At 46.3% G+C, this 18538-nt stretch overlaps 1 protein-coding gene across 1 annotated transcript in view; it reads left to right on the top strand.

The window, feature by feature from the left end:
- Window positions 1-3244: 3244 nt before the first annotated feature.
- SUDS3 (SDS3 homolog, SIN3A corepressor complex component) overlaps window positions 3245-18538 on the top strand; it is a 32612-nt gene continuing 17318 nt past the window's right edge. The window contains exons 1-6 of the mRNA XM_081284680.1: window positions 3245-3493; window positions 5431-5500; window positions 7950-8005; window positions 9742-9813; window positions 12832-12851; window positions 14240-14396. Of these exons, the coding sequence (XP_081140806.1) occupies window positions 3352-3493; window positions 5431-5500; window positions 7950-8005; window positions 9742-9813; window positions 12832-12851; window positions 14240-14396 (517 nt within the window). The 5' untranslated portion in view covers window positions 3245-3351. The remainder of the gene's footprint in view (window positions 3494-5430; window positions 5501-7949; window positions 8006-9741; window positions 9814-12831; window positions 12852-14239; window positions 14397-18538) is intronic.

The raw sequence follows: 18538 nt of genomic DNA, 5'->3' as shown, positions 1-18538 counted from the left end.
CCACCACGTGAGAGCGTCGGGAGAGGACGCCCTTCTCTCGCTAGATCTTGAGCGGATTTCTTAGTCATTCTGCCCTCAATTTGTGCACCATTTATTTGCTTAGGTCCTGCAAATATTTCCTGGATCTCTTGACAGGGAGTTGCCATTCCTTGTACTGCGTTCAGCAGACGTCAGTTTAATGCTGTTTGGGGAAAAGTTATGTACTAGGTGCATACTGTGCACACTGAACGTTCAACGCGGACGGGGCACACTTTGATAGGTTCAAGGGAAAAAAAAAGGAAATAAACAGTTTGTGGGTTTTGATGACAGTAGAACTAGGAACTGTGGCATGGGCATCCTTGTTAGCTCAGCAAGATTTCAGCAAGCATATTCAACATAACCTTTTTCTCAGGGTCACAGGTTTTAATGATTCTGTGTGAATTTATGGCCAAAGGATAACGAGCTTTGACCCAAGTGCAACCTGTGATAATCAGATACCCATCTTGACCCACAATGAAAGTGCCAGGGGTGAAAGGGCACCATGCTACTCAGGGCCATTCTTACATTTTTGTGAAACTGGATATGTTGATTAAATCAGGACTGGGCACTGAAAACTGCTTTCCTCACCCACCCAGAGTAAGTTAGTGGACTTTGACAATTTGGCATTTTAAATTCCATAGTGGGGCTGGCAGGACTTTTGCTTCAGTCAGGTTCTGAACCAGATGTTTCCAGAGTTGTGTGGCCCAGTACCACTTTGGGAACAGATGCAGTAGAAGATTTCAAGTGGCAAACTTGATTTTGACATAACTTGATTATTACAGGCATAAAGACTGAACAAAATCATATTAAACCACCATGAAGGATGGGTAAGACTAAAGCCATGAATTTTTTTGAGTAGGTTCTCCCTTCACCAAAGAGCATTTATTAGTTTAGAGCTCATCCCATCAGCTTTGCAGCTGGAAAGACTGAATAGAAAAAATGGGGTAAATGTTCACCACCCAAGAGTTTAGTTGTGTCTTTGCATTACATATAAAAAAAATGCATGACCATTAACAGATGCTGTTTGCAACCAAGAAGACAAAACACAAGACAAAACCCCAGTCTCTCTCTGGACAAAAAACAAGACAAAAACCCCTGTCTCTCTCTCCGCCCCCCACCCCCCAGCTGGGGATTGAACGCAGCACTTTACCACTGAACTAAATCCCCAGCCCTTTTTATTTTTTATTTTGAGACAGGGTCTCATGAACTTAGTTGCTTAGGGCCTCGTTAAGTTGCTGAGGCTGGCTTTGAACTCGCAATCCTCCAGCCTCAGCTGCCCAAGTCACTGGAATTATAGGCATGTACCACTGCACCTGACTGGAAGGAAAAAAAAAAACAGTCAAGGGGCTGGGGATGTGGCTCAAGCGTGGTGTGCTCGCCTGGCATGCATACGGCCAGGGTTCGATTCTCAGCACCACATATAAACAAAGATGTTGTGTCCGCCAAAAACTAAAAAATAAATATTAAAAAAAAAAAATCTCTCCCCTCTCTCACTCTCTCTTAAAAAAAAAAAAACAGTCAACATTCAGCAATGAAATCAACTATTTTCTGATTCATTATATCAATGAACTCTGACTTCTAACATGGTGGTCCTTTTTTGCTTTATGAATATTGTTACTGATAGGAACTCTAGTTGCTCCATGTAGTTGATTACAAATAATTTAGATGGGATCCAAAAAATTTGGCTAAAACTCGGAGAGAAAAAGGAAAAAAAAAGAGAAGGAAAATGACTTCATCTTTTGGACAAGAGACAATCCTGAAATTCTAGTTTAAATATAGACAGCAGACCTACAGTGAGCTGAGAATGCCTCTTATTGAGAAGGACCTTCAGAAGATTGCTGAACTCCTGGAAAGACATCTCAGCATTCCATTCTGCAAATTCTTGTGTTTTGTTGGGAGGAATTATCCCTTACAGAGAGAGCCAAGATTTTAATTAAAACAAGGTAGTAAATAAGAAACATCAAAATAAATGGTAGGAGAATAAAATTATACATTTTTAGAAGGCTCTGGGGGCCAATTTAGAGATAAATTTGATCACAGGGGTTCTAAGTATCAGAATGCTGTGTTAGGCTCCACCCTGGTTTTCACATCTATGTTTGGTTTTATTACTTATTACTTTTTCTACGAAGACTTGTATCTAAAATAGAATGAGGTTACTTTGGACAGACCATTAAACACCTCTGGGCACTTTTCTTTATTTTTGTTTCTTGTTACAAACAACTAGACCACGCTGTTCTCAGCAAAAGGGATACCCTAAATTCGTTTGCTAAGCAAAATCTGCTACACTGTCTTCCCCTTCTAGTCAGAGGGAATCACACAAATTAACTCATGCAGACACTCAGCTTTTTACCCCAGAGTTTTAGCCAAATTGCTTCCTGTAGGCAAATGCTCTGCTCATTCAGTTGAGAGTCGGCTAGTAAGCTACTGGACTGGTGCAAAAACGGTTTCTAAAAATTAATATTCAAGGAAACATGAGGCAGAAGCATGGGTCTGGTGGTCTTTATAAATCAAACACACTGGACGCTGCCATTTTCTTCCCCTTAGACAAATGACAGCTCTTCTCGCCATTCGTAAAATCAGGAAAAGACCGTGTGGAGTCCAGCTGTGCAACAGAAAGGATTCCCAAGGACTGGGAAAGTACGGTTTTGCGGACCCAGGACCGAATATCAGCATCCTTGTCTTTATTTCAGTTCTTCATCTAGGGGAGGAGCCAGGCTCCCCCACCACGCCCCCTGCAAGACAACGCATACTCTGGCCGTCCAGATTCCTGACCTATTAAGAGGATATGCATGTTGTTCACCTGCTAAAATCAGAGTCCACTTCCACCTGCCCAAGGCGGGGCAAACCTTCCGCCCCTCAGGTCGCTTACTATCCTCGTTTTAGGTTTGGCTCCGGGCGCCGCCTGGCGGCTGTTTCCGGAAGTCTCGTTGGAGACTCGGGGTCCTGGCTGCGGGTAGGGCTGTCCGTATATTTGCCTAACTCCAGGGAGCCGGCCTCCGCCCTTCCTCCACTGCCTGTTGATGATTTTAAGTCGGCGATGAAAGGGCAGGGATTCCCGCAAAAGGGGCGTCTGGCGTCCTCCCCACCCTCTCAAGGATGGCGGAGTCAGGCCGTCTTCGGGCAGCTCGCGACCCGGAAGTCGCCTGCGGCGCGAGGCCCCCGTTGCCGAGCGCGGGCGCGGGGGGCGGAGCTCGGCGCAGACGGGGAAGGGGTCGCCGGGGCTCCAGCTCCTTGGGTTAGGGGTTCCCTCCGGCGCTGCTAGGCAGGCGTCGAGTCCCCAGAGCCGGTGGCCGTGATCTCCCGGGGGCACGCTCAGCGGCAGCTAAAGACGACATGAGTGCTGCGGGGCTGTTGGCTCCGGCTCCGGCCCCGGCTGGAGCGCCGCCGGCCCCGGAGTACTACCCGGAGGAGGACGAGGAGCTGGAGAGCGCCGAGGACGACGAGCGCAGCTGTCGGGGCCGCGAGTCTGACGAAGGTGCGTCCTCTAGGTCGTCCGACGGCAGTGGGCTGGGGTGGGGCTGCACGGGAGAGGGGCGGGGCGGCCTCCGGGGCTTGGGGCTGGCTGGAGGGGCCGCTGTGGGGGGACGGGGCAGCCCGGGTGCGTCGTACCCTCCAGTCAAGAGAGGAGGGGGCTGGAGGTAGTGAGAGCTGCAGGTCCCTTTAAGACAAGCCCCCACCCCCCAGCCCAACCGTCTTTGATTGAACCTCAGAGTCTTCGCGGGTTGGAATGGGAAAGTCATCCACTGAGTTCCTTGAGTAGTACTCCCCCCGCCCACCCCGAGGATCAGAGTGGAGGCCAGTTTGGCTTCTTGGGTCCCAAGTCCCCTGAAATGCTTAAATGAGCTTTATTTACGCGGTACAGCGCGCGATAGAGAATACAGGTTAAAAGGACGGGACCTGCAATCAGCTAGCCTAGGTTTGAATTTGGCTGTCATTTAAACCAGCTTCGTAACCGTAGACAACTTGAACCAACTGCAGTGGTGTCCCAAGTCGTCCCCCTTTCTTGGGGAAGGTGTGAGGATTAAATGAGATAACGTGCATCAAGTACTTGGCCGGTCACCACTGGAAAAACAGGCACAGGAGGAGGTAGGGATTTACTTTATGGCGCCCAGACGTATTTTCGGTTCCATGCTCTTTATATTATCATATACTGCCTCTCAGCCTTGCTTTTCAAATTGGGCTTTACCTATTGGCAAGTGTGAGCAAAACTGTTTTGGAGGCATTGAGGAAGGAAACTGTCTGCAGGAGGAGAAAGGTGAAGAAATGTAAAAAGGGCAAGCAAGAAAGAGGAGATGGAGAGAGACTGATGAACCGGTGGAATATTCTGGCACAAAATAGGGCCGTAAAAGCAAGAGCTAGACCAGCTGTCTGGAATGAAGTCTGTTTTAATCATCTCAGTCTCCCCAGTGCCAAATAATGTGGCAGGCTGGCACATGACAGGTGAAGGTCTCTTCCGCTGAAGGAAGGGAGAAGAGTTTGTGGAGAATCGGATCTACAACAGCCTCTCAAAGGCAGCTGCATATAGGGAAAATAAAGTTGAAGAAACTTACATTTGGTTCAACCACATCCCAAGGCAAGACTGAACCAGAGATTTACAATGTGAAATACATGTAATGCTTTTAATACCCACCAGGGGGAGTGATGAAGCTAAATTTTATTTTATTTTTCCTCCTTGAAAGTATAAGGGGCTGTGAAAATTATGTAGATACTCCAGCCATTTGCTTGTTCTGAGAACGGTGTTTTAAAATGTTTTTGTTTTATATTCTTGCCTCTGTCCTGCTTCCTTTGATTGTAACTTTGCACTTCAGTTCTTAGAATTCAATTTGTTTGGGGGGCATTCTCCTTTTTTATTGTATATATTTTAATGTAAAATGTTAGAGGGGGTTAAAAATGAGCAAGTATCAGAAGAGAATGTGTATGCTAGGATTTCTCTTTTTTTTTTTTTTTCCCTTTTTCTGTGCTGGGGAATCGAACCCAGGGCCTTGTGCATGCTACACAAGCACTTTCCCACCTAGCCTCGTCCCAGCCCCACTGAATTTTTCTTGACAGCGAGTAGGGCTTGACTGCCTACAGTGTCCAGTCTTAGCTTACACCTCCTTGCCTGAACTGCCAGTGTTGTTGCTTCTGAAGAGTAGCAGCCTTGATCATGACTGCCTGTGTCTGATGCACCCTCTTCTCAGGCTGCATTTCAGGTAAAGGCAAGCTCTCTGTAAATATGACTCTGTGTAAGTTAGAAATGGCATTTTCTTTCCTGTCTTAACAATATTTTGTCTTTTTCACTGACTGCTCATGCAGGCCTGCCTTGAGAAGAAATTCATTTTACAGAAACTTATTAAGTACTTATATTGTCAGGTGATACCAAGTCTATGAATTATGATTTTTATGTAACCCCTTTTCCTTAATATTACTCAGACACTGAGGATGCTAGTGAAACTGACCTGGCAAAGCACGACGAAGAAGACTATGTAGAAATGAAGGAACAGTGAGTATGACTTTTGTATGTCTTTTCTGAAATGTAGAATTGATAAGAAAATTTTTTATAGCCGCCATGTGTACATGGTTTTGACATTAGTGCTTTCAAAGCCTGTGTATATATGTAATTTCTTACCTCTAAATTAATCAAATTTAATTAGTTTTCCTAAGATGCTCTTGAAGGGTAGTCTCAAAGGAACCTTGGTGGAGGTAATCACAGAGGATGAAATAAGGCCATATTTTACCATGCTTTTTTTTTTAGATGTGAAAACTAATGTTCAGAGAGGTGTCTCAAAACAACTGTCTTCTCAAATGGATGTGAACCACTGAGGGCCAACTCTGTGGGCCCAAGGAAACTGGATTGCAGAGCAGGCTGCTGCTGTCTGTCCCTCTGCCCTGTGCATGTTCACACAGGTCTTTGTCATCCTCACCAAACCCTGCCGCCAGCCAGACAAGCCCGCCACCCCTCCCCCCCATTCTTGGGCTCAAGTGATTCTCCTGCCTCAGCCTTCTGAGTAGCTGGGATTGCAGGCCTGCACCCCTATGCCCCCTACTTGCTTTTATCATACAGAAGACAGTATCAAGATACATGCTCAATAAGTATTTATTGGAGATATTTTAAGGATCTTGATGTAACTTTTAAAAATCTTTATTTTTAAACTAGATGATCCACATTTCTTCCCCTTTTCAGTCCTGTGTGCAAATGTTTGTGGCCATCCTCTGGATTCTGTCATCCCTTTCAAGCTTTGGAACCTGAAAGGGGTAGTTCAGCTAAGTCTGACTGGTGTTGAATGAAGGATTAAAAATTCACGTGCTCTTGGACTTACTTTTTTTGTGGTGCTGGGGATTGAACCCAGGGCCTTGTGCATGTGAGGCAAAAGCACTCTACCACCTGAGCTATATCCCCAGCCCCTGTGTGCTGTTTCATCCCTGAAACTGCTTGTTTTTTTTTTTTTTTCTTTTTCTTTTTCTTTTTTTTTTACACAATGCCTTTTTATTTTTTTATGTGGTGCTGAGAATCGAACCCGGGTCCTGTGCGTGCTAGGAGAGCACTCTACTGCTGAGCCACAATCCCAGTTCCTCCCTTTTTTTTTCTTTTTGCTAGGTTTTTTCTTTGCAAGCTTTTTACTTGACCTGTTTGAGTTGTATTCTTATACATCTGTCCGTTTTCCTGTACATGATCTCAGTGAATCTGATTTTCTTTTTTTCTATTTCCTTCTTCAATTTGCTAGTATTCCCTTTCGAAGACATACTCAGACATGAGTACCAGCTGGCACCCTCCATGTGGTAAAAAATTTAATGCCCTGGGTTCCAAATATTGACTTCTCATGTGTGGCTCATACATCCCTCCTGTACTTGATGTTTTTGAGCATCAATTTTAGAGACAATCTTTTGATTGAAAGTGCCTCCTTAGTATTTAGTGAGATAAAAAATAATTTTGATTAAAATTGGTTGCTTCCTGTGATTTAAGGTGAGCCTGAGGAGTACTTCGGAATTTGCTGTAAAGGGCAGACCTTCTGTGGGGTTCTCAGATTCTTCCTATCCTTTCCTCCACCTACAGAGAATTGGTTATTTGAACAATTAAAGGGCCATTGTGCTGGGTTTGGTGGTGCCTGTCATCCCAGCTACTGGGGGAGGGTGTTGGGGCAGGAGGATGGCAAGTTCAAGGCCAACCTGGATAAGTGAGACCATGTCTCAAAATAAAATGAAAAGGGGTGCTGTAGCTGTAGCTCAGTGTAGAACACTTGCCTAGCACGTGCAAGGTCCTGGGTTCCATCCTTAGTACTGCCACCGCCGCGCCCCCCCCCCCCCACAGCTTGTTGCACCTTTTTTATATGTTGGACAGTATTTTTTTGGGGGGGTGCAGATCCTTTTTTATATGTTGGACAGTATTTTTGGGGGGTTGCAGATCCTATTTTTGTCACTGAGAAAAGGGAGGTGTTTTTCAGGTAGAAGCAAAAATATTGTCAAAATGTAATTTATGTGTAGAATCCATGGTTCAGGCAGACTTGCCAGAGTGTGTAATTGCCTTTAATCCACTGGGTATGGGAGGCAAAAAATACCATGCGGTGTTCTTGTGCCGTTGTGTGCTGTGTGTTCTCACCCAGCTGGGGCTGCAAGTAAATCCTGCGTTTTAACTTTTGTTTCTGAATGTGTATTATTTTTCTGATCCTGAAAGAGGAGTGCTTTCAGCAATCACATGAAGGTTTATTGACTTGTGCTCAGACAGCTATGCTGTCTGTATGGAAAGACAGGCTGGGGGCATAGACTCACTCCTTTGCCATTTAGAGTCTAATTACAGAGTTGATGTAAGAGTTGTGTTTAATGCCATTTATATGTCCTCGTTATGGGTGTGTTCCTTCTGCTAAATCCAACAAGCTAGGCCGTTCCTGTGCGTAGAATGTTTCGGAATAGAGTACTGAGTGTTTGTCTTTCAGTGTGGCTTTTCTTTTTTTCAGGATGTATCAGGACAAACTGGCTTCTCTCAAGAGGCAGCTGCAACAGCTGCAGGAAGGTTGGTGACCAGCTTTTTTATTCCTAAACATTCTTAGTGTTACACATCCTTGAAATCTGTATTTTACTTCTTTGTGGGAATGATTGAAAATTTTATTTTTTTTTAAATTTTTTTAGTTGTAGATGGACACAATACCTTTGTTCCATTTATTGGTATGTGGTGCTGAGGATGGAGCCCAGTGCCTCTCATGTGCTATGCAAATGCTCTATTACTGAGCATTACTGCAGCCCCTAGTCTGACTGATTTTAATCAGTACACATGTTGCTCTCTTTTATCAGTAAAGGGTTGATTTTTCAAATTCTTATTTTAAATTTAGTTTCAACATGTAGCAATTTCTTTAAGTGAACTCTCATTTGGGGCTGTCTGTAGGGCACAATTTGAAAACCTCTGTGCCTCAGGCTGTGTGTTTTTGAGGGAGATGTTATCAAAGAATGAAGTTTTATTCCTCTTCTCAACAAAGCTTCAATGGACTGTGGACCAGCCATGCTGTTTTCTGTTTTGTTTGTTGAATTACAAGTGGGCTGAGTCATTGGCTGCTGAGGCCCAGGTGGCGTGGGGATGAGCGCAGGCACTCAGGTTCCATAATGGGAACCATTTTCACTGCTGTCCAGCATGTGACTCTGGGCATGGCCCTTTCTCTCAATCTGTTTTCTAATCTGCGAAATGAAAACAAGAGGGAGCGTGTGGAACTGAACGTTGGATGCAGCATGAGGACCTGGGCATGGTGCGCTGTTGCCATTCACTCTGATTTTCTGTTGCGCTGTCCCCTGTCAGTGGTACTGCCACTCCCCACCCCGAAGTGCTGGGGATTGAACCCAAGACCTCAGGCATGCTAGGCAAGTGTTCTCCCGCAGAGCTGCATCCCAGCCCTTCCACTAGGCACTTTATTGCTGGGGGGATTGCACTCACCTGGACTAGCCTGTGAGCAGGTGTTAGGATCAGGAGACACTTCCCCACAAATTTGGGATCCTGATAATGAGCTGCTTTGGAGAAGAACAGTGAATGAGCGAGATTTTCAGAAGCCTTCTGGTATTGTCACTAGCCACATGTGGCTTTTTGCATTTAATTAAATTGATAATCTGGTTTCTCAGTGGCATTGGCCATATTTTAAGTGCTATAAGAGCCACATGGAGCTAGCTGCTACCCGGCGGATGGTACAAATATAGTACATTTGTACCATTTCAGAAAATTCTGCTGGACGGCCTCGGCCTAGACCCTATTGCAGAAGGTACTTTTTCCAGGAAAGGGAGGTCTATCGCCTTGGACTATAGGAGCAAGCGACCAGAATCACATGGTGGAGTGTCTGCACACCTCCAGTCTCCCCCCACTTCACTTCAGAGTTGTGTTTAGTTTTGGTACCACAGCTTGAACCCAGGGGCACTTTGCCACTGAGCTGCATCCCCAGCCCTTTTCATATTTTTTGTTTTGAGACAGATTCTTGCTAAGTTACCCAGGTGGGCCTTGAACTTTTGATTTTTCTGCCTCAGTCTTGGAGTTATTGGGATTCCAGGCTGCCGCCAGTGCACTCACTTCACTAGGAGTTTCGATGTGCTTAGGCCCCCGGCAGGGCCTGCTGTGTGCCTTAGCTGAGGACCAGAAGCCAGTAAGCTCTGCTCAGCTGTGGCTTTCTTGGGAGTTAAAACTGTCATGATTGGTGTGAGAAAATAATTTTAAGAGACAAAATTTAGAGTAGATTGATCTTTAAAATCACTTTCTGCTTTATAAATGGCCATCAGGAACGTTGCAGGAGTATCAGAAGAGAATGAGAAAGCTGGATCAGCAGTACAAAGAGAGGATCCGAAATGCAGGTGAGGCTCTGTAGATTCACACCTCGTCAGCCCTGCCATGTGGCCCCAAGGGCATCTTCCATATGTATCCTAGACATTTCACTGCTGGGACAGGATGGGGGTGGAGAGACTCTATAAAATTGGTTCACCTTTTTTGCCAGTAGTCACAGGAATTAGTCGGTGGCTTCCTGTAGTCAAGTGGCTCTCCCGGGTGCCCCAAGAGTAGTCTTGCACTTTTTCGCATTTATTTCTGTGGCTGACTTAACAGACAGTCAGAGGGGAAAGGATTGTGGGTCATTTCATACCCACTTAAATGTTTCTTCTGGAGTTCTGTGCTTTGGGGTGGGGAGGTGTCCTCTTGTTATTTCCCCAAATATCCTAAGCATTTAGGAGGAGGAGCTTGCTTTTGGTCTGTTGGACAGGGCGAGTGTACTCACTCAGCCTGTCTGTTGGACATCTGCATGGGAGCACCGTGAGCAGCATGAAGTTGTAACACATTGTCCTTGACTTAGGGAACCTGCTGTTTCATTGACAAAAGCTATCCACACGAGCAGTTAAGGAATAAAGAAAGTAAGAAAGTAAGATTTGACAACTGTTCTAAATTGTATGAACAATTCTTGAGCTTACAGGAAATTTTTTTATGTGTGCCAAATTTTAAAAGTGCGTCACCAGCCAGCATTCTGAGTGCCAGCAGGTGTTTGTTCCCGTCGTGGGAGAAGTAGTTTGGGGTTTTAAAAGAAGGTCTGAGTGCCACTCCTTGTGCTTTCCTGTTGAGTTCCATCCAGTGACTTTCAAGCTTCCTGTTGTGGAAACCCTTGTCCTCTCCACCTAGCAAGAAGGTGTGCGGTGTGCACCAGCAGATAGGAAGGGAACAGAAGAGGGTGGGTGCTGGGAAAATGGAGCTGCAGCCATTAGCCCTCTGTCCACCCACATCCTGCCTGTCCCTGCTGCTGGCGCTGTCCACTCTGAGTTCCCAGGCACCTCCTTGGGATAGCATTAGAATTGGAAGCCGTCTTCCTAGGGCTCCCCTTTACAGATGGAGGAGGTGGCATTGTGGAAGGAGAAGGGCCTACGTTCAGGCCACCCTCATCACGCTGGGTCAGTGCCTTTAAACAGGTTATTGGTTCTTGAAGCCTCAGTTTCCCTGTCTGTAGAGGGGAGTACGAATTGCCCAGGGAATTGGCTTAGGATATAAATAAAGGAAAAAAAAAATTGAAGTGAGCCATTTTTCCTAAGCTGGAACAGCAGGGTGAGTATTGAGTTGTTTTTCTTAATTCATACCGACTCTCAGCACTGTCTGCCGCAGTCTTGGCTGGACACAGAATCACGAGCCACCATACACCTTGTAGATTCAAACAGCAATTCTTTATTCCCGAACTCACACCGGCCTCTACACACACGTTCTGGGGAAATCCAAGTTCTGCCGCACAATTCACGTCCCAAAATACTTTCTCAATTCCACGAGAACTCAATGGGAACTCGGGCAGCAGGATACACCCTATTCCCAGCAGCAATAACCTTAAACCTGGAACTGCCCTAAACCCAGATTGTCTTAAACCGGGATACTTCCTAAAACCTGCAGGATACACCCTAAACCTGGATCCACCCTCATCCTTGAGCAGGGTCACCTTTCTCAAACACACATGCAATGTCACAGCGAATTTCCAAGGCAAGTCCATTTAACATGGGGTACGCTGGCAAGGAAATTTCGATGCATCATTCCTATTTGGCAATGGCCCTCAGCAGCTGTCCTTGTGTTATTTCGTAAACACCTCTTCCTCCCAGGTGAACATGCAGAAGAGCTCCTAAATCAGTCATGACTTGAGCTTTAAAAAGCACATTGCATGCAGAGAAAATCCACCTGATTTTGTTGTGTCTGGTCTCTGGCTGCTTTAAAACAACCACCACCAATTAAGTGCTAAGTGTCATTTGACTTGGTTCAGGTGTGATTTCTCGGGTGGCCCAGGACTTGGAAATGTCTGGCCCATTCAGTCCGAAGCAGGCATAGGAGTGAGCATGTTGGGCTAGGTGTGCTTGGGCTGCGGTGCCCAGTGACTCCCAGGGCCAAAGTGATAAGGACTTCTGGGGGTCAGAAAATTTCCTCAGTTAATTGTTTCCATTTAACAGGTTGGGGCTTTTAATCTGGGGTTCCTGGAACTCTGAAAATTCTAGAACATGTACGAGTGTGCTTTTTTTCTTGAGAATGGGTCTAAAGGATATATCAGGTTTGCAAAGGGGACCATTTTAAACGGAAGACAGCAGCCTTGGAGTTACTGGTCCTCCAGCAGTCCTTGTGGACCATATGTAGCAGGACCACTGTCACCCAGAAAAGCTCAGAGGCCAAAGACCTATTTTGTTTAAAGTAAGGGGTTTGTAGAGGGGCTTAGGGGGGATAGGCTGCTGGGTAGACGATTACTACCGCCGGCAGAGAGGTGCTGAGTAAGTCACTGGATACTGCTGGGGGTACCTTGAGTGTGTCTGCTGGGGGCTTGATGAGTGAAAGGGCTGCCTTAGATCAGAGCTGGGCAATGTGACTGGGGAGGCCTGGTGGTATTGTTGGCGGAGGCATTGGTGTGGGCAGAGTGTAGAGGCCTGAGTAAAGTCCCAGAAAGCCCAAGAACCTCTGTTGTCTGGATTTCCCTTGTTACAGAGAGCTTCACACCCCATGGGACCATGGGCGTGGACTCTGTCCAGGAGTCGTGTTGCTTCTTCCTGGCCTGTCCTGCAGTCTCTGGACAGGGACTGAGGGATGGGGAGGGCCGAGTGGAGGGAGGAGTGGCTTATTTAGCAGTTTGGTTCCACAGCTGGCTTTGGCCCTCAGGCAGAGCTGCCAGAGCTATTTCTGTTGAGGGCCACATTTTGACGCCACACGGGTGCTGCTTGGGTCCTTTCATGTATATCAGCACTTTACTGATGAAAACATTTGCTTTGTGTAATTTGCTTTCAGAAAGCAATTACTGCTTCTAAATGAACCCAACATCCCTGTCTAAAAAGGTGACACAGCCTCGGGAATCTAATTGCAGTTTTCATCTCTTTCAGAACTCTTCCTCCAGCTGGAAGTGAGTACCACGGGATCCGGGTTTGTAGTCGGGATCCGGGTTTGTGGTCTGAGACTGGAATTTGACTCTGCCGATCTGGTGGCCTTTCCTTCTGTCACCAAGTAGATGGCTTGGAAGCCTTTGCCACCGTTCGGTTTGACTGAAGGACACTTGATCCTGATTAAGATGTTCCGTCTATTCTTTGTTGTTGGGCAGCCTCTGTGCATCACAGGGAACTGGGGACACTCACACTCCACTGCTTTTTTGCTGGCTTTTAGCTTCTGCCAAAGCCCTTTGAGAGTATGTCTTGAGTTGTGGTGGACGGATAATTTGTTATTGGTCCTCAGTGCAGCTTCTGAATTGGCTCAACAGTTCCATGTACAGCTGAAACTTTCTGGGCCAATAGGAAATATTTTGAATGTTTTCTTTCACTCCACAGAGACCCCAGTGCTGCCGCCACATCAGGCACAGTGCTGTGTTCGGGACGAGGCTGGGTATCGGATGTTGTGCTGCTGCTGGTGGCTGGTGGGGGGTGCTTTGGAGAAGGTCACGGTTTATCAGAGCTGTATTACTGGAAACCATTGTAGTAATGAAGTAAATTCAGCGCATGCGGCCACAGCCTAGAGATTCACACAGCCCAGACCATGCCCCCTGCAGGCCCCTTGTCACAGCACAGTGGTGAGATAGTAAAAGTGACTGCTTACACAATTTTTCTTAATATTTATTTTTAGTTGTTGATGGACCTTTATTTTATTTGTTTATATGTGGTGCTGAGAATCGAGCCCAGTGCTTCACACTTGCTAGGCAAGTGCTCTACCGCTGAGCCCTGGCCCCAGCCCTGCAATTTTTATCTCAACGTCTCTGAATCCTGCAGGATTCAGTCTCCTAATCAATGATCTACTGTACTTGTTCATTTCTCACTGTAAGAGTCGAAACTAGCTTGCAGTCTCACTAACAGTGTATGCATACTCCCTTTTCTCGCATCCTCGTCCACGTTTATTGTTACTAGTTTGTGTCATCGGGCCATTATATTGTGTAAGTAATTTTCAAGATAGCTACTTCATTTGGAATAAACTATTTTCCTTAAAATTATGACTTTAAAAGGGATTATTTACTGTCCTTGAGAAATTTATGTTGTATTAACATAAAAGCTATAAAATTTGAGGCGTGGGAGAGGGGAGTTACCTCATAGCAAGTGTGGATACTGACATGCGAGTGGTGGTCTTGTGTCCTCCCTCCCCCCTCCCCGGGCCTTGCCCTCAGACCCCCTTTGCTCTCGTGTGTCAGTGAGATACCACTTGTATTTCTGGGGAAGGGGTTTTTTTGCTGTTGAGGACAGAGCTGGACTTCAAGTTGGAGCCCTGGATGCCTGGCTGTGTCCCCCTAGCCTGTGTTTCTCTTTTACTTAGACCGAGCAAGTGGAAAGAAATTACATTAAGGAAAAGAAGGCAGCAGTGAAAGAATTTGAAGACAAGAAGGTTGAGCTGAAAGAGAACCTAATTGCTGAACTAGAAGAAAAGAAGAAAATGATTGAAAATGAAAAGCTAACAATGGAACTGACTGGAGGTATGAAACCCAAGGGATGGGATAATAATCCCTGGGGACCTTGAGGGCCCTGGTTGGGTGCTCTAGTGATTACGTAGGTCTCAGACCTCCAGAAGAGAGCGCGGGGAGGAGAGTAGGTTTTGACATCTCGGATCAGAGTTCTGGCTCCACCTTCGTCAAGCTCTTCCCCACGCCGTAAGGTGAGGCTGATCGAATCTCGTCTCATAGTATTGTGGGTAGAAATACAGGTGCCTAACGTAGTGACCTCTGCATGACAGGTGTTCAGTAAATGGCAGACCTTTAATAGTAATCGCACGCTCTGGCTTGTGCTTTACTTAATGCCTGGGTTGGCTGTCAGTTGGTGGTCTTCCTGAATCACTTACCCCCGTCCACCTGTGGTGATGGGGGCACTCACTCTGCTGTTTTTTTCAGTCACCTTAATTATAGCAAGGACATCATATTCCTTTGACCTCGATGTGAGAACAGTGGCTCTGGGCTGTATCATCTGTGCTATTAGATCTCTGCCCTCAGGTGTTAGTGTTCAGAAAGCGCTTGTGCCATTCCAGTAGGGTAGCTAAACTTAACTCTTCTCTTGTAAAGGGAGTGAAGTTACATGAGACTCGGTGCCAGTTCCTCCCTAGCCTTCTAGGATTCAGTGATCTGCATATGGGAGCTCGGCAGGTTGGAGGCAAGTTTCAGAGAGAGGCAATATGGCCGACTCTTCTGTTGCCATATGTAGTCTGATGAGTCCTAGAAGGATGCGGGGAATTGGCGTGAACCGCCTATTTTGAACCTGGCAAATACCACAGAGCAAGTCAGCAGTGAGTTTGTCACCTGGGTACAAGTAGGTGGCATGCCTTCTGCACACCCCAGAATTTAACTTCCACAGTCATTTTCAGAAGGTCCTGGGGCTCTACCAGGTCTTATTTTAATGGGGTTCCGTAGGAAGTACAGTGTTTGTATGGAAGTCCTCTGAGCTGACTTGAAACAATGTAACCAGTTAAGAAGTAACCTCCCTATATATTTTGGGTTCTATGAACCAGCTTGGCCCTCCAGTTGACACAGTCTTTTGGCTCCAGTCCCCATGATACCCTGATGAGAATGAGACTGTGTCTGGAGCTGGGGGGGGTCCGACTTGTGACAGATCTCTCCTCTGGTGGAGACTTGGCAAAAGGAGCGAGTTCCTTGAAGACCTCTGAAAGCAGCTCAAAAATGCTTTTTTGTGTGTGTCGTTTTGGCAAGAATACATGTGAAAACAGCATCTTCAGACAGCGCTGTCTTGTTCCTGTTGAAATGCTTTTTTAATTAGATGGCTAGCACTGCAGTGCCCTGTCTAGTACCAGTCTGCTTGCCTGTTTCCTGACCCACACACTGTTTTCTTTGATGGTGGCTGTGACTGGCATTGATGCCTCATCGCTCTCTGCTAGAGCCACCAGATGCTCGGGAGTCTTCATTAGGCTAGTGGGAAATATTGTCCGTTTATAGCTGCTCCCTTTCCATCTGCAGGGAAGGGTATTATCACCTTACCTGTGATTTGGCATCCTAATTATTGACAAGCAATGGACATTATTTAGCCAGCTAGTTTTACAGCCAGAATCTTATCTGGGGCAGGAGACATCCTCAGTGACTTGAAGCAGAACCTGCAAGGGTAGAGAAGACAAATATATGCAGTGAAATCATTTGTAACACACACACACACACACACACACACACACAAATTACAGAAGTGTCTAAAGCTAGCCATGAACATCAATGGTGCTAATGTCCTTCCTCAAGCCATTTGGTACCCTTGGTATGGAAAGTGCTGCCAAGGTAATGATAGGTGTGGAAAGAAAAGGCACTGGAGCTGGGAGGATAATGAGCTCTCCACAGATGGTGCTGCTATGGTGCTGGATTAAAGGCTGATTTCCTCCCTCTAATTGAGTGACTCACTTCACCTTGGTGGATTGATGCCCAATATCAGTGTTGCCCAGCACTGCCCAGAAAAGACATTTCTTAAAGTCTCTTTTTCTGTTTCAACATGAAGATCTCTTTAAAACAAAGCAGGAGGATCACAGGTTCGAAGCCAGCCTCAGCAACTTAGCAAGGCTGTACGCAACCTAGTGAGACCCTGTCTCAAAATAAAATTAATAAAAGTAAAAAGGGCTGGGGATGTGGCTCCATGGGTAAGTGCCCTTGGATTCAATCCCCAGCCTCCCCAAGAAGTAGAATAAGAGGCTGATGAGATGTGAAGCTTTGTCCCAGGAACCCATTGAAAATGGTTGTTATCCAGTGGCACGGGAGCCGTCACAGCCTTCCTGGGAATAGCAGAAGGTACTCTCAGAACCCAAACCTCTTGGAAATCTGGGCTGCGGGCCACGTGGTGTACCGTGGTGGAGAAGCTCCAGGATGCTTGTCTGTCACTGCTGCTGCTGCCTCAGCGTGCACCTGGGTCTTGATGGGCAGACTCTGTTTCAGGCAGACAGGGGCAAGCACTCACCTGCCAGGGCTGCCGAGGATGCTGGTCGCCCCACACTTTGAGTAGTGAGGTTGTAGATAAAATTACCTGAGAGTGAGTTTTCTCTAATGTTGAGGCCAAGATTATAAGTAACCCACTCAATCAATGAGAACCTAATGAACTTTGAAATGTGTCATACTTAATTCATTTTTCTTATTATAGAGTGGTCTCCTTTTCTCCCTTCTTCCAACAGCTTGCTAACTGCCACTTCATTTTCTGTTGTAAGTTCTTGCTCACCAGGGACTTCTTTGAACCCTGAGGCCCTTGTGGAAGCTACTCAAACCTCATTAAAGCCTGTGAGTTTCTTTTGGAAAAAACTGGATGTAGCCAGGCATGGCGGTGCATACCTGTAATCCCAGCCATTCAGTAGGCTGAGGCAGGAGGCTTGCAAGTTTGAGATCAGCCTGGGCAACTTTGCAAGACTGTCTCAAAAAAAAAGAAAGAAAAAAGAAAGAAAGAAAGGACTGACATATAGCTCAGTGGTTCAAGTACCACTGAGTTCAACCCCCAGAACTGCCCCCCACCCCCCCGCAAAATACTAGATTCATAACTAGTACATGACTCATTATGATGTCAAATTAGAAGTCTCATTTTCTGAGCACTTATCCAGTGAGGCATTGTGTAAAAACCTTAGAGCTACCTACCGCTGCAGGCTGACAGACCTGGGGGATCCTGGCTTTGTCTACTAACTTAGTTGAAGTGGGAGTTCCTCCTTCAGCAAAGAGGTGATAGAACCTGTTATGGGGAGAGGGCCAGAGAGGAGGTGAGGTGTGCTTGGGAAAGTGGCTGGCAGGACTTGGGAAGTGCAGCCCATTTAGTTTGGGTAGCTCTACTTGGGTGTCGTCATCCTGAGTTTACAGATGGCAGAGCTGACTCAGAGGTGGAGCCATTTGCTCAGTCCCCCACAGAGCTACGTAGTGCTGAAGCCAGGATTTGTCTGGCTGCAAGTGGATTCTCTTTACCACCATATTATACTGACTTTTACTGGTAACAGTACATGTGATAGTAAGTGAATCACAGAATTTGGCTGATGGGTAAGGTCCCTGTACTCAAGGGGCTTATGTTCTGATAGTTATAAAACCGACACAGCCTCCACGTCTTTCCCAGCGTAAGGTGGTTTGGAGAGAGAGGGCCCCCAAACGAAGGTAAAGATTTGACCGAGTGATTTTAAAACTGTAAGGTAGTGTGGCTGGACTGTGCAGGAGGAGAGTCTACTACAGTACACAGAGATGCCAGTGAGGAGCGCCCTGAGTCAAGGCCAGGGGACGAGGTCCTGCACAATACCTGGCAAGGGAGAAGGGAGGAAGAGATTTGGATTTGGGATGGGGTGGGTTCTCCTTGGAACATTCTTTCTGCTGCTGACTGTGGAATCCAGGGTGTTCTGGTGGTTGAGACGTAAGAAGGAGGGCTCAGTTGGTTCGCTCTTTAATTGTCATCCCTTCCTTGTGGGCAACTTTGGCCTAATGGAGGTTGGTCCCTTAATTCCTATTCCGATTTGAATTGCAAGGAGCTGACCTTGATTCTCTTTTTGACCCTGGGGAATGAACCCAAGGGTGCTCCACCACTGAGCTCATCCATGGCCCTTTTATTTTTATTTTGATTCAGGATCTTGCTCAGTTGCTGAGGGTCATGCTAAGTAGCTTAGGCTGGTCTCACACTTGCCATC

This window comes from Spermophilus citellus (assembly GCF_964194105.1).
Source record: "Spermophilus citellus genome assembly, chromosome: 3".
Taxonomy (NCBI): Eukaryota; Metazoa; Chordata; class Mammalia; order Rodentia; family Sciuridae; genus Spermophilus; species Spermophilus citellus.
This window is presented reverse-complemented; position numbering and strand designations above follow the sequence as displayed.